Source organism: Amblyraja radiata, chromosome 10 (genome assembly GCF_010909765.2).
Source record: "Amblyraja radiata isolate CabotCenter1 chromosome 10, sAmbRad1.1.pri, whole genome shotgun sequence".
Taxonomy (NCBI): domain Eukaryota; kingdom Metazoa; phylum Chordata; class Chondrichthyes; order Rajiformes; family Rajidae; genus Amblyraja; species Amblyraja radiata.
In genome coordinates, this window is record NC_045965.1 from 61,060,049 (window position 1) to 61,074,394 (window position 14,346).

Sequence of the window (14,346 nt, forward strand, 5' to 3'; positions counted from 1 at the left end):
TCTCTCTTGAAAGTATCCAGAGAACCGGCCTCCACCGCCCTCTGAGGCAGAGAATTCCACAGACTCAAAACTCTCTGTGAGAAAAAGTGTTTCCTCGTCTCTGTTCTAAATGGCTTACCCCTTATTCTTAAACTGTGGCCCCTGGTTCTGGACTCCCCGAACATCGGGAACATGTTTCCGCAAACTTACCGCAAAAGTCTTGCTTTACCCACAGCAGAGTATTAAGCAGACCTATCCATTATCACCTTTAGTGTTCCAACCATGTTCAATTCATTTAGTAGTTTTATTTTGACTTTTTCAAAGGGAGAATCTCACATTACCGAAATTTGTAAGGCCTATTTTTAAAATTCAGTTCTGAATGGACATTGACTATGGATAATATGTGAGTTAAGGATTATTTTACGTTTCATTTAATAGATGGTCTACAGCTCGCAGCAACTGATAAAGTAGACTCGAATGGACTCATTGATGCTTTCACTGGATTGGTATCAGAAAATGGTGACCTTAGCCAACAGGCAATCCAGGTTTGATAGCGTTAGATAATTATTTTGCATTTATTCTCACTCAACAAAGTGTTTTACAATACAATATCAGTCTGTTTCCTTGATTCACAGCTTGAAAGTTTAGGAAGGAGTATTGATAAAGGTGGTTGGTTTAGTGGTATCGTTTCTATGGATAAAACCATTGGAAACAACACATATTTTGTGGTCACTTGGGAGGATATTCAACCGGATGTGATCCTCCGTTCCCCCAGAGGGAAGATCTACACTCAGGCGGACTTTCAAACCGAGAACGCAACACACACAGCACGACTCCAAATTCCAGGCACTGCAGAGGTATGTTCGAACGCACGTGAAACATTACTTTGAATGTCTCTCCACAGATCAGTTCAGAAGTGATATGAGCAGAATTAGGCCATTCAGCCCACTCCGCCATTCAATCATGGCTGATCTGTCTCTCCCTCCTAACCCCATTCTCTTGCCTTCTCCCCATAACCCCTGACACCCGTACTAATCAAGAATCTATCTATCTCTGCCTTAAAAATATCCATTAACGTGGCCTCCACAGCCTTCAGTGATAATGAATTCTACAGATTCACAACCCTCTGACAAAAGAAATTCCTCCTCATCTCTTTCCTAAAGGAACGTCCTTTAATTCTGAGGCTATGGCCTCCGGTCCTAGACTCTCCCACTAGTGGAAACATCCTCTCCACATCCACTCTATCCAGGCCTTGATGGACCTGACTCCTTTTTCTGGTAGTTTGCATTTTATTTTCTAGTAACTTTGCAATCAATTACTCGTTATTCACACCCATTCCCGTAGACCTTATACTGTCTATTTACGGCTATTCATCCTCAAATTCAGGGACAGTTTCTTCTCAGCTATTATCAGGCAACTGAACCATCCTACCACAACCAGAGAACAGTCCTGAGCTGCTATCTACCTCATTGGTGACCCTTGCACTATCTTTACTTTTGATCAGACTTTACTGGCTTCATCTTGCACTAAAGGTTATTCATGTTATTCCCTTTATCATGTATCTGTACACTGTGGACGGCTCGATTGTAATCATGTATTGTCTTTCTGCTGACATGTTAGCACGCAACAAAAGCTTTCCACTGTACTTCGATACATGTGACAATAAATTAAAATCAACTCAACCTCCTGTGACAGGTCCCAACTTTATGTGTGCTGCCGATTATTGACCTATTCAGTAATTGGGATGAGGCAAATGATTGGGCATTTTGGTTGGCATGGACAAGTTGGGCCGAAGGGCCTGTTTCCATGCAATATGATTCTATGTCTATGACTTTATGTATCAGATGCATTGGAATTCTTTCATCTTTAAGTTATCCCTATGTCAATTTGAACCTTTAAGACCATTCCTTTACTCACCACTGGCATCAAGATCTTGGAATATTCAACATAACTGGGTCGAGGGAGCTTCTTAACAACACTGTGATAGTTCAAGGGAAACACTCACCAAAGAGGGATATGAAATGGTACAAAACTATGCAAAAGAACAAATCAAAGCTACAGAAGGCTATGGAGGACATTAATTTATATTTTTAAGGCAGTGATAGTTAGATTTTTGATTAGTACAGGTTATGGGGGAGAAGGCAGGAGAATGGTGTTAAGAGGGAAAGATAGAAATAGAATGCCTTTTATTGTCATTCAAACAGCTTGGTTTGAACAAAATTGCATTTCTACAGTCTTAACATTACAAAAAAACCAAGACACACACTTAACACAATTTACACAAACATCCATCACAGTGAATCTTCAACACCTCTTTACTGTGATGGAAGGCAAAAGTCTTATCTCTTCCCTTTGTTCTTCTCCCGCGGTCCAGCAGTCCAACTGCAACATCAAGGTGAACTGGGGCTCCCGATGTTAATGCCCCCGGCGGGCGATGGTAAGTCCCGCGGCCGTTAAGCCGTGCCGGGCGATGTTAGGCCCCGCTCTGACCCAGCGATTCCAGTGGGAGCAGTTGCCGTTGTGGAAGCTCGGAAAAGCGGTCACCCACCAGGGACCTGCGTGTTCCTGTCCACCGGGCCTGCGGCCGGAGCCTCCGAAGCTCCGAAGTCGGGTTACAGCCGCGCGCCACCACAGCTCTTCCCGTTCCGAAGTCGGCCAGCTCCGTGATGGCAAGACCGCAGGCTCCACGACTGGAGCCCTCAGGTTGGTTCCGGCCGGAGGCCGCCGCCGGCTCCACGATGTTAGGCCCATCAACATCGGAGACCCGACAGGGAAAAAGTCGGGTCCCCATTACAGGGGCTGAGATTAAACGGTTTCCCCCCCCCACCCCCCGACATATACACAGCTAAAAAATAATTAAAACTAGAATCAAAACATACATTTAACGAGACAAAAACTTAAAAAAAGACTGACTGACTGCAGTCGAGCTGCTGCCGTTAGGCGCCGCCACACCATGATCAGCCATGATTGAGTGGCGGAGTAGACTTGATGGGCTGAATGGCCTAATTCTGCTCCTATCACTTATGAAGCCAGCAACGATGATGAAGGAAAGGTGGAGACCACAATGGTCCAATGTTGGCCGTGGGGAAGGTGATAACGCGGAACTTGTCGGTTTTGATGTCATTGTCCTTGGATTAACCCTGACCATTTATCTCCCAGGTAGGGAACTGGGTTTACAGCGTCATGAATTCTGGACGGAAGCAGAAGGTGACGATGACTGTGACATCTCGAGCGGTGGATGAGAACGTTGCCCCCGTTACCGTTAACCCCAGGGTCAGCTGGAAGGATCCCAAAAGCCCGACGGTTATTTACGTGGAAGTCTCTCAGGGGTTTTTACCAGTCTTAAATGCGAAGGTGATAATCATTGCTGAACTTCCCAGTGGTGTCCCAGATGAACACGAACTTTTCGATAATGGCTTAGGTAGGTTACATGAAAATGTCTGAGAAATAAAATTGGAGTTTGCGTGAATTGTTAACAGTGCCGTGACTGTAAGGTGAACATTTGGGAGTGATCCATTGACAAAGAGTGGACTGGTCATAAGTTCTTGGAGCAGAATTAGGCCATTTGGCCCATCAAGTCTACTCCACCATTCAATCTTGGCTGATCTATCTTTCCCTCTCACTGTGTGGGTAAAGGACCTTTTCTATTGGGTTCCAGCCATGAGAAATATTTATCCCCGATGTAATCCAAACCAGAAGTTCAAGGTGAGGCGGGGAAGGCTTAACAGGAACCTGATGGGTAACTTTTTTCACACAAAGGGTGGTGGGTATATGGAACGACCTGCCGGTGGAGGAAGTTGAGGCAGGTATTATTGCAACGTTTAAGAAACTTTTAGGGGTATTTTCTAATTGCTAATTTCACCGTTTGTGTTCCTTTGTTATCACCTCAGCCCCAGCCATCAATGGACCATTGTGGGCTCCACCTGTTCTCCAGAGATGCTGCCTGACCCCGCTGAGTTACATTTTGTGTCTATGTTCGGTGTAAACCAGCATCTGCAGTTCCTTCTTATTCATTGTTTGCCTTTACTTGCTCTCAGGGGCTGATACTCGCAAGAATGATGGGGTTTACTCCAGGTATTTCCTGAACGTTACCGGACGTGGAAGGTACAGCTTCAAGGTGCGCGTAGAAGGAATTGAAGGGCCCTCAAAGCTGACCAGCAAAGACGGGAGGAACGCCATTTACACACCGGGACTCACCATTGATGGTAATAACTATTTGGCAGTGCAAACGAAGACAATGGAAATATATCTTTGCAGTGGTTTGTGATGTCGTTAAGTTTACAGATACAGCACGGAAACAGGGCCTTTGGCCCACCGAGTCCGTGCCGACAAGCGATCCCCACATACCAACCTCAGTATTACACACACAGGGGACAATTTTACAATTATGTCAAGCCAATTAATCTATAAACCTGTACGTCTTTGGAGTGTGGGAGGAAACTGATGGTCCCGGCGAAAACCCATGCAAGTCATGGGAGAATGTACAAACTTCGTACAGACAGCATATGTAGTCAGGATTGATAGCGGGTCTGGCGCTGTATGGCAGCAACTCTACCACCATGCCATGCTAGACATTCTGAGCCATTGAACGGCAAGTTTGTTTTGGATCAAACTTACAGGGCAGCATGTTAGCGCAGCGGTAGAGTTACCGCCTTACAGCGCCAGAGACCCGGGTTCAATCCTGACTACGGGTGCTGTCTGTACGGAGTTTGTACATTCTCCCTCTGACCTACAAAAATACACAGACAATGTGTGCAGTAGCAGGCCATTCGGCGCTTCGAGCCAGCACCGCCATTCAATGTGATCATGGCTGATCATCCACTATCAGTACTCCGTTTCTGCCTTCTACCCATATCCCTTGTTTCCACTAGCCCTAAGAGCTCTATCTAACTCTCTTTAGAATGCATCTAGTGAATCGGCCTCCACCACTTCCTGAGACAGGGAATTGCAGATATTCACCACTCTAGGTGAAAAAGTTTTTTCTCATCTCAATGGCCCACCCCTTATTCTTAAACTGTGGCCCCTGGTTCTGGACTCCCCCAACATCGGAAACATGTTTCCTGCATCCAACGTGTCCAATCGCTTAATCTATATTACTAAAAGTAAGATCTTGACCACTTCCTGTTTTTCTGTTTCATGATTTTTGAAAAAACGCTGCCACTTACGGCTGTGATTTTTGCCCATCTTACTCGGAGTCCCCCTCTGCTGCGCAGGACAAGAGGATTTTTCCCATCGATGAAAAATAAAAGTTATTAATGTTTAAAAAATGTTGACTTTCTCTCTGCTGCCCCTGCTGGTGGGAGGGGGAGGGACTATAAAACCCAGAAGTGTTGTGCCTCACTCAGTCTCTGCAAGATGGAGGATGTGAGAGGGTCACGTCTCAGAGCTGTGAATAACACTGAACACATGTCTACTTAAATGTGAGTGCCCTTAATGCTGCACTGCAAATGGTTGTTGGTGGTGGTAACTGCTTTGAATGCTGCACTGCAAATGGTTGTTGGTGGTGGTAACTTGACAACTTCCTGGTTGCACTGTATGTTGATTTTAGATAAAACGCTACCACATACTGCAGTGATTTTTGCCCATCTTGCTCAGCCCCCCTCCGCTCATCAGGTGCAGAGGATTCTTCCCATCAATGAAAAATAAAAGTGTTATTAGTGTTGAAAAAAATGTTGAGAATCTCTCTCCTGTCAATCATGCCATGAAAACCACGCCTCTTCCGGTGAGAGGGGGGATTATGAAACACGGAAATGTGGGTGTGGCTCAGTCTCTGCAAGATGGGGGAGGGAGAGGGCACAACTGTCTGAGCTGTGAATCAACTGAACACACTGAATGTCTACTGAACTGTGTGTGGTGTTTATGTGGTGTTTTGTGTGGTTTTATGGTGGTTTCACCCTGCTTGAAATGGTATGAAACTGCATTTGAATGTGGTGGCCTTGCACCCTGCATGAAATGGTATGAAACTGCATTTGAATTTGGTGGCCTTGCACCCTGCATGAAATGGTATGAAATAAAAACATAGAAAATAGGTGCAGGAGTAGGCCATTCGGCCTTTCGAGCCTGCACCGCCATTCGATATGATCATGGCTGATCATCCAACTCTGTATCCCATCCCTGCCTTCTCTCCATACCCCCTGATCCCTTTAGCCACAAGGGCCACATCTAACTCCCTCTTAAATATAGCCAATGAACTGGCCTCAACTACCTTCTGTGGCAGAGAATTCCAGAGATTCACCACTCTCTGTGTAAAAAATGATTTTCTCATCGTGGTCCTAAAAGACATCCCTCTTATCCTTAAACTGTGACCCCTAGTTCTGGACTTCCCCAACATCGGGAACAATCTTCCAGCATCTAGCCTGTCCAACCCCTTAAGAATTTTGTACGTTTCTATAAGATCCCCCCTCAATCTTCTAAATTCTAGCGTGTACAAGCCGAGTCTACCCAGTCTTTCTTCATATGAAAGTCCTGCCATCCCAGGAATCAGTCTGGTGAACCTTCTCTGTACTCCCTCTATGGCAAGAATGTCTTTCCTCAGATTAGGAAACTGCACTTGAATTTAGTGGCATTGCACCCTGCTTGAAATGGTATGAAACTGTACTTCAATTTGGTTGTTTTGCACCCTGCTTGAAGTGGCATGAAACTGCACTTGAGCTTGGTGACCCTGCACCCTGCTTGAAGTGGTAGGAAACTGCACTTGAATTTGGTGACCCTGCACCCTGCTAGAAGTGGTAGGAAACTGCACTTGAGCTTGGTGACCCTGCACCCTGCTTGAAGTGATAGGAAACTGCACTTGAATTTGGTGGCCTTGCACCCTGCTTGAAGTGGTATGAAACTGCAATTGAATTTGGTGGCCTTGCACCCTGCTTGAAGTGGAATTTCAAGGAATAGCCGTGAGTCAACTGTTCGCCAACCAAGGCTTGTGTAACTGAGCTGTCACCCCAAAAATCCATTTGGCCAACAATGTCCATACTAGCCCTCTGGAAACCAGTCCCTTCAGCCCACAAAACCCATACTAGCGCTCCAGAAAGCCCCCTCCCCCCCCGCCCCACCCACTGGCCACCAATATTGGAATTGGTGGAGAGGTGGAATATTGCGTTGGGGGACCAACCCTCCTGTGTGAACATGTGACCCAATGGGTCCGACTTAGTCTAGTAATTTTATATGTTTCTGCAAGATCCCCTCTCATACTTCTAAATTCCAGTGAATACAAGCCCAGTCGCCCCATTCTTTCATCATATGACATTCCCGCCATCCCGGGAACTAACCTCGCTGGACTCCCTCAAAGGCACGAATGTCCTTCCTCAAATTAGGTGGGTTTTCTCCGAGACCTTCGGTTTCCTCCCACACTCCAAAGATATACAGGCTTTGTTGGTTAATAGGCTTGGTATTAATGTAACATTGTCCCTCGTGCGTGTAGGATAGTGTTAATGTGTGGGGATTGCTGGTCGGTGCGGACGTGGTGGTATGGGGATGGGAAGGGGAGTTGAATTGGTTGGCAACCGGGAGGTTCCCGTAGGCCTCAGCGGACGAACATTTCAATCAGGAGATCTCGTAGACCTTATTGTAAGATCTCACGTGGACAATGTTTGCTGACATTCCTGTTTCTATGACTCATTGCTGATGAATTTTCGTTTGCCTGGGACTGATACTAAAAACAGGGATGTACTGAGTGGACAAGTCAACCACTCATTTAATTCTGCTATGAAGCACGAAGCAAAGTCTAGAATTTCACTTTATAAAACGGCGGCACGGTGGCGCAGCGGTAAAGTTGCTGCCTTACAGCGCCAGAGACCCGCGTTCGAACCTGACTGCTGGTGCTTGTCGGTGCGCAGTCTGCGTGTTCTCCCCGTGACCTGTGCAAATTTTCTCAGCGACCCGTTGATGGCCTCCACAGCCTTGTGTTGCAATGAATTCCACAGATTCACCACCCTCTGACTAAAGAAATTCCTCCTCATCTCCTTCCTAAAGGAACATCCTTTCATTCTGAGGCATTGAACTCTGGTCCGGGACTCTCTCACTAGTGGAAACATCCTCTCTCCATTCACTCTATCCAAGTCTTTCACTATTTAGTAAGTTTCAATGAGGTTCTCCCCTCATCCTGCTAAACTCCAGGAATCTACTCACCGATTCCTGTGCTACCCAGAGTTCAGTTTAGTTTATTGTCACGTGTACCGAGGTAGAGTGAAAAGCTTTTGTTGCGTGCTAACCAGTCAGGGGAAATACAATACATGATTACAATCGAGCCATTCACAGTGTACAGGCACATGGTAAAGGGAATAACATGAGTAACATTGAGTGCAAGATGAAGAATGTTTAGCTTCCCACACTACTTTTAAATTTGCTGAAACCTTGTCCCCCATGTTCTCTAAAAAAAACCAGGTTCAGTTTTAGTTTTAGATACACAGCATCGAAACAGACCCTTCAGCCCATCAAGTCCACACCGACCATCAATCACCCGTTCACACTAGTTCTATGTTGTCCCACTTTCTTGTCCATTCCCTGCACACTAGGCCAATTAACATACAAACAAGATACAAGACAAGATACATTTATTTGTCACATGTGCCAGATGGCACAGTGAAATGTGTGATCATCAAACACCCATACACTTAAATAAAGAACACAACCCACGATAGATTTAAACATAAAAAATCCCCACAGCAGAATCAAAAGTTTCCCACCGTGAGGGAAGGCACCAAAGTCAGTCTCTTCCTCGATGTTCACCCATGATCGGGGCCTCTGGAGTCCTCCACAGTCGCCGCTACGGGCAGCCCACTGCTCAGGCCAGCTCGCCGGGATGTTGGAACTCCGACGTCAGGACTGGAGGCCAATCTCAGCGGCTTGGACCTCCAAGACGTCCGCTTCCCACCGGAGTCCGCAGCTCCCGACGTCCCCAGGCCGCGCCGGGCGGAGACTCCCGCTGGCGGCCCTTGGCAAAGGGCACCAGGGACTCCGCGATGTCGGTCAGCGCCACCCGCATTGGAAGCTCCTCGAACCCACACGTCTTTGGAAACTGAAGCACATGGGAGAAATCCACGTGGTCACTGGGAGAACGTGCAAACTCTACACAGACAGCATCCGAGGTCAGGATCGAATCTGGGTCTCTGGCGCTGTGAGGCAGCAGCTCTACCAGCTGGAAACTATAATTTTCTCATGTGAAACATCTAATGGAAAATGTGATTTAAAGTACATCGAAGCATTAATAGTGAATTATCTGATGGTCCAGATGAAAGGATGGCAGATGAATTTCCTTAAAATACAGGTGAGTTTTCATGATGATTGGAGTATTGTGTGCAGTTCTGGTCACCACGTTACAGGATGATCAATGGACCAAAAGCCTTATTTACCACCCGATCCATCTTTCACGCCAGCATCAGGGAACAGGGATATTGTCCTAATGACTCTGGCTGATGGTCAGGATGTGCTGCCAGCTTTTTTGAGTGGCTTCACTGTTTCTAATGCTCACTTCCAGCATTCGTAACAGGGAATCAGGGAGAAAATGTCAGATTAGATCCACTGTGTCTGCTGTTTCCCAACAGGGAACAGCAGGTTCAGTGATGGATTGGTCGATGGATTCTGGATACTGGAGATAAATGTCTTTCCTTCCACACAGGCGTTGTTCATCCGAATCCGCCAAGACCCACCGTCAGTGAAGAAAATCTCGTGGCACAGATTGGAAACTTCAGCAGGGTCAAATCTGGAGGAGCGATTTCAAATCCCGTGGACATTCCCGTTGTCAACTTCCCGCCGAGTAAAATCACGGACCTTGAAGCAAGAGTACTTGAAGATAAGATTGAGCTGGAATGGACCGCACCAGGAGCAGATCTGGATCAAGGAACAGGTAAATGCTCCCGCTTTTAAATGCGGCTTACAGAGAATTTTTCTTTCCAGCAATGAAGTGATCAAATAGCTGGGGAAGATAGATACAAAATGCTGCAGTAGCTCAGCGGGTCAGGCAGCATCTCTGGAGAGGGGGAACCTCATTGAAACTTACTGAATAATGAAAGGTCTGGTTAGATTGGATGTGGAGAGGATGTTTCCACCAGTGGGAGAGTCTAGGACCTGATGCCAAGCCTCAGATTAAAAGGACATATTGTACCTTCAGGAGTGAGATGAGGAGGAATTTCTTTAGCCCGAGGGTGGTGAATCTGCGGAACTCATTGCCATAGAAGGCCATGGAGGCCATCAATGGATATATTTCAGATAGAGGTAGATAGATTCTTGATTAATGTGGGTGTCAGGGGTTATGGGGAGAAGGCAGGAGAATATGGTTGAGAGGGAAAGGTAGATCAGTCATGATTGGATGGCAGAGTAGATTTGATGGGCCAAATGGCCTAATTCTGCTCCTATCACTTATGAACATGAACTTGAAGGAATAGGTGATGTTTCAGATCGAGACACGTCTTTAGATTGGGTCTGAAGAGTTTTGACCCGAAACATCATCGATTTCTTTTCTCCTGAGATGCTGCCTGACCCGCTGAGTTACTCCAGCATTTTGTGTCTATCTTCGGTGTAAACCAGCATCTGCAGTTCCTTCCTACACAATTGGACATGGAATTCTGCTGACCAGTTGAGGTGTGACACAATGGAAGTAAATTGACCAGGAAGAAGGAACATGTAACTACGAAGGCAAGGAAAGCCTGGTGTTTTGGAGAATTACTTGTCGAATCACACAGCATGGAACCCGACTCTTCGACCCACTGAGTCCATGCCTCTGGAACGTCGGACGTTGAGGGGAGACTTGATGGAACTATATAAAATTATGTGAGGCATAGATAAGGTAGACTTCTAGAACCTTTTTATCCCTGTGTAGAAGTGTGCTACACCTGAGGGCATAGCTATGAGGTGAGAGGGGGAAAGTTTAATGGAGATGTGCGGGGCAAATTATTTACACAGAGAGTGGAGTGGGCTTGGAATGGACTTCCAAGGGTGATACAGGCAGTTACGATAGTGCCGTTTAAGAGGATTTTGGATAGGCCTATGGAAGTAAAGGAATATGGACCTATCAGTTCAGATAGGCTACTGTAGACAGGCCTGTGTGTTTTACATATGCTAGATAATGTCACACAGAATGAATACAATTCAAGATTTCACAGTGATCATTGTTGATAGTCAGAGTAAATCACCATAGTTTAGATTATTCAGAAATTTATCTTTCAATGTCCTGCTCCCAAAACAAGCTGTGATGCAGCCCAACAGTATTCTTGGGATGGCGGGACTGTCATATGTTGATAGAATGCAGCGTTTGGGCTTGTACACTATGGAATTTAGAAGGATGAGAGGGTATCTTATTGAAAGATATAAGATTATTAAGGGATTGGACACACTAGAGGCAGGAAACGTGTTCCTGATGTTGGGGGAGTTCAGAACCAGGGGCCACAGTTTAAGAATAAGGTGTAGGCCATTTAGAACGGAGATGAGGAACAACTTTTTCACCCAGAGAGTTGTGAGTCTGTGGAATTCTCTGCCTCAGAAGACAGCGGAGGCCAAATCTCTGGATGCTTTCACGAGAGAGTTAGATAGAGCTCTTAAAGATAGCGGTGAGGGGATATGGGGAGAAAGCAGGAAGTGGGTACTGAATGTGGATGATCAGCCATGATCACAGTGAATGACGGTGTTGGCTCGAAGGGCCGAATGGTCTACTCCTGCACTTATTGTTTATTGCCTATTGTATGCTTTCTACCAATCCAAGATACTCTTATTTGCCTGTGTTTAGCCCATATCCCTCTAAACCTTTCCTATCCATGTACCTGTCCCAAGTGTCTTTTCAATGCTGTTGACGTATCTGGCACAGCTAGGTCCTCTGGCAGCTCCTTCCATATACCCTGAGTGAAAAAAGTTGCCCCTTAAGTTCCTATTAAATCTTTCCCCTCCCACCATAACCTATATCCTCTGGTTTTTGATTCTCCTACTCTTGGTAAAAGATTCTGTGCATTCACCCTGTCTATTCCCCTCATGGTTTTATACACCCCTGTAGAACCACCCCTCAGCCTCCTTTGCTCCTAGGCTGCACAACCTCTCACTACAGCTCAGGCCCTCGAATACTGGCAGCATTCCCATGAATCTGCTCTGTACCCTTTCCAGCATTTTTGTTCAAACACCACTCAATCCAATTCCATGTCTAAAGGTTGATATCCTACATTGGACACAATACTGAAGATAGATACAAAGTGCTGGAATAACTCAGCGGGTCAGGCAGCATCTCTGGAGAACATGGTTAAGTGACGTTTTGGGTCGGGACCCTTCAACAGACTGATTGAAGGTGAAGGTGGCAGGGATGGGGGGGGGTGGGGGTGGAGAAAGAAAATTGGAAGAGAGGAGGGCCAGGCATGGCTGGTAATCACAGGGGAGCATTGAGAGAGCGCCTCCCAGAACTCCCTTTAAAAGAACTTCAAACTGGGCAGACCTCGAAGAGATTTCACAATGGGACTGTCAAAATGTAAAATGTTTTGAAGAACATCCTCGTCTCCTGAGTTATTGCAGCATTTTGTGTCTTTCTTTAGTAAACCAACATCTGTAGTTCCTCGTTATTACTATACTGAATCTGATGTCTCAACTAAGTAACTTGCTATAATATAGCGAAAAAAGTTTCATTTGCATTCTAGTGTTTATTTTAGGCTTTACAGATACTGTGTGGCGACAGACCATTTGGCCCACCGAGTTCGCACTGACCAGCGTTCATCCCGTATACTCGCGTTATCTAACACTAGGGACAATTTACAATCTTTACCAAAGCCAATTAACCTAAAAAATGTACATCTTTGGCGTGTTGGGGGAAACCCGAGCACCTGGAGAAAACCCACAAGGTCAAAGGGAAAACGTACAAACTCCATACAGACAGCACCAGTAGTCAGGATTGAACCTGGGTCTCTGGTACTGTAAGGCAGCAACTCTACCGCTGCGCCACTGTGGAACCCAATCTGTTCTCTTTGTCGTGTACCTTTGATCATCAAAATATTTTTTCCAGCCATATGTCAATGCATTCATTTGTTTCTTATCTTTATCAGCATCCTACTATGAGATGAGAATGAGCAACAAATTACTGCTGCCACATAGTTTCTCCGGAGCTGAACGAGTTAACTTGACGAAGTTGAATCCACAGCCATTTGGCTCCAAGGAAATGTTTATAATTGTCCCTGAAAGTACCAAACTGGAGAACAGAACCACCCTCTACTTCGCCATCCTTGCTTATGATGAAAAGAATCAGCCTTCCGAGATGTCTAATGTTGCCATGTTTACTTCCGTTGAGCCTCTGCCTATCATAGACAATCACACGACAAGGGCTATTTTGATCACAGTAATAGTGTTGCTTCTCGTTTGCTTGGTTGTAGGATTACTGATCGTTTGCTACAAACTAAAAGGGAAACAAGAAGATGAGGAGAGGTTGCAATAGACAGCAAGAAGATAAACACAGAATGGGTCAATGGGTCAGACAGCATCTCTGGGGAGAAGGAATAGGTGACGTTGAGGGTCGAGACCCTTCTCCAGTCTGAGAGTCAGGGGGAATCACCTATTCCTTTTCTCCAGTGATGATGTCTGACCCGCTGAGTTACTCCGGCTTTTTGGGTCTATCTTCGGTTTAAACAAGCATCTTCAGAACCTTCCTACACATTTTGTATACAGAGAAAGCAAGTAATTATGTTATTAATCCAAGCATTTACTTTGTTCTGATTTATTATGGGTGTGGGTGGTGGTGAAAATCAAAGGAATTAACTCTAGTTTTTCTGAGGCTTTTTATGTTCCTTTCCCCAACAACTGGGAGAAATCTCTGGGAAATTCAGCCCTTATCCTCTTGGGATGGACGTGAATATCAACAAAAACTTTTCACTGTACCTCGGTACATGTGACAATAAACTAAATTCAAACTCAAAACTAAACTCAAGATCGCATGGTTTTGACTGGTGAAACCCCTGTGATCAACTTGGAACAATCCTAATGCTCAAACATTATATCTCTCCAATCTGAGTCTAGATTTGTTGCTTTTGAAGAATGTTGTGCGTTTGTTTTTAACTGACATGGATTCCGTATAATTGAATGATTTTGCTGTAGCCCTGAACCAATAAAAATAATTTCCAAAATGACTTTTGTTATATTCACTTTCCGTAAAAAACGAGAGCACTTAAAACCAAGTTCTTTTTTTAGTTGGTTGGGGGTGCTACGAGTCGGCTGCCCTGCCAGCAGCGTGTTCGTTATTTCGACTTAAAACATTTTTTTTGGTGTGTCTAAATGTTAATTTAGGTTTCTCTTGGCGTGTCCTGTGTGTGTGGGGGGGGGGGGGGGGTAATCGCTTTTGGTCGCCTCCTCGACGGAAAGGTGACTTTCCCTGTCGCCTTCCTCACGACCTAACAGCTTGGATTGGAGCGGCCT

At 45.6% G+C, this 14,346-nt stretch overlaps 1 protein-coding gene across 2 annotated transcripts in view; it reads left to right on the forward strand.

Annotated features, from left to right (window-relative positions):
* The window catches only part of LOC116978027 (calcium-activated chloride channel regulator 1-like), a 32,347-nt gene extending 18,289 nt beyond the window's left edge, over nucleotides 1-14,058 (forward strand). For both annotated transcript variants that reach the window (XM_033029023.1, XM_033029022.1), the window contains exons 9-14: nucleotides 418-524; nucleotides 615-836; nucleotides 3,139-3,400; nucleotides 4,017-4,184; nucleotides 9,593-9,820; nucleotides 12,987-14,058. In XM_033029023.1, coding sequence (XP_032884914.1) covers nucleotides 418-524; nucleotides 615-836; nucleotides 3,139-3,400; nucleotides 4,017-4,184; nucleotides 9,593-9,820; nucleotides 12,987-13,372 — 1,373 coding nt within the window. In that variant the 3' untranslated portion in view covers nucleotides 13,373-14,058. The remainder of the gene's footprint in view (nucleotides 1-417; nucleotides 525-614; nucleotides 837-3,138; nucleotides 3,401-4,016; nucleotides 4,185-9,592; nucleotides 9,821-12,986) is intronic.
* The last annotated feature ends 288 nt before the right edge of the window (nucleotides 14,059-14,346 follow it).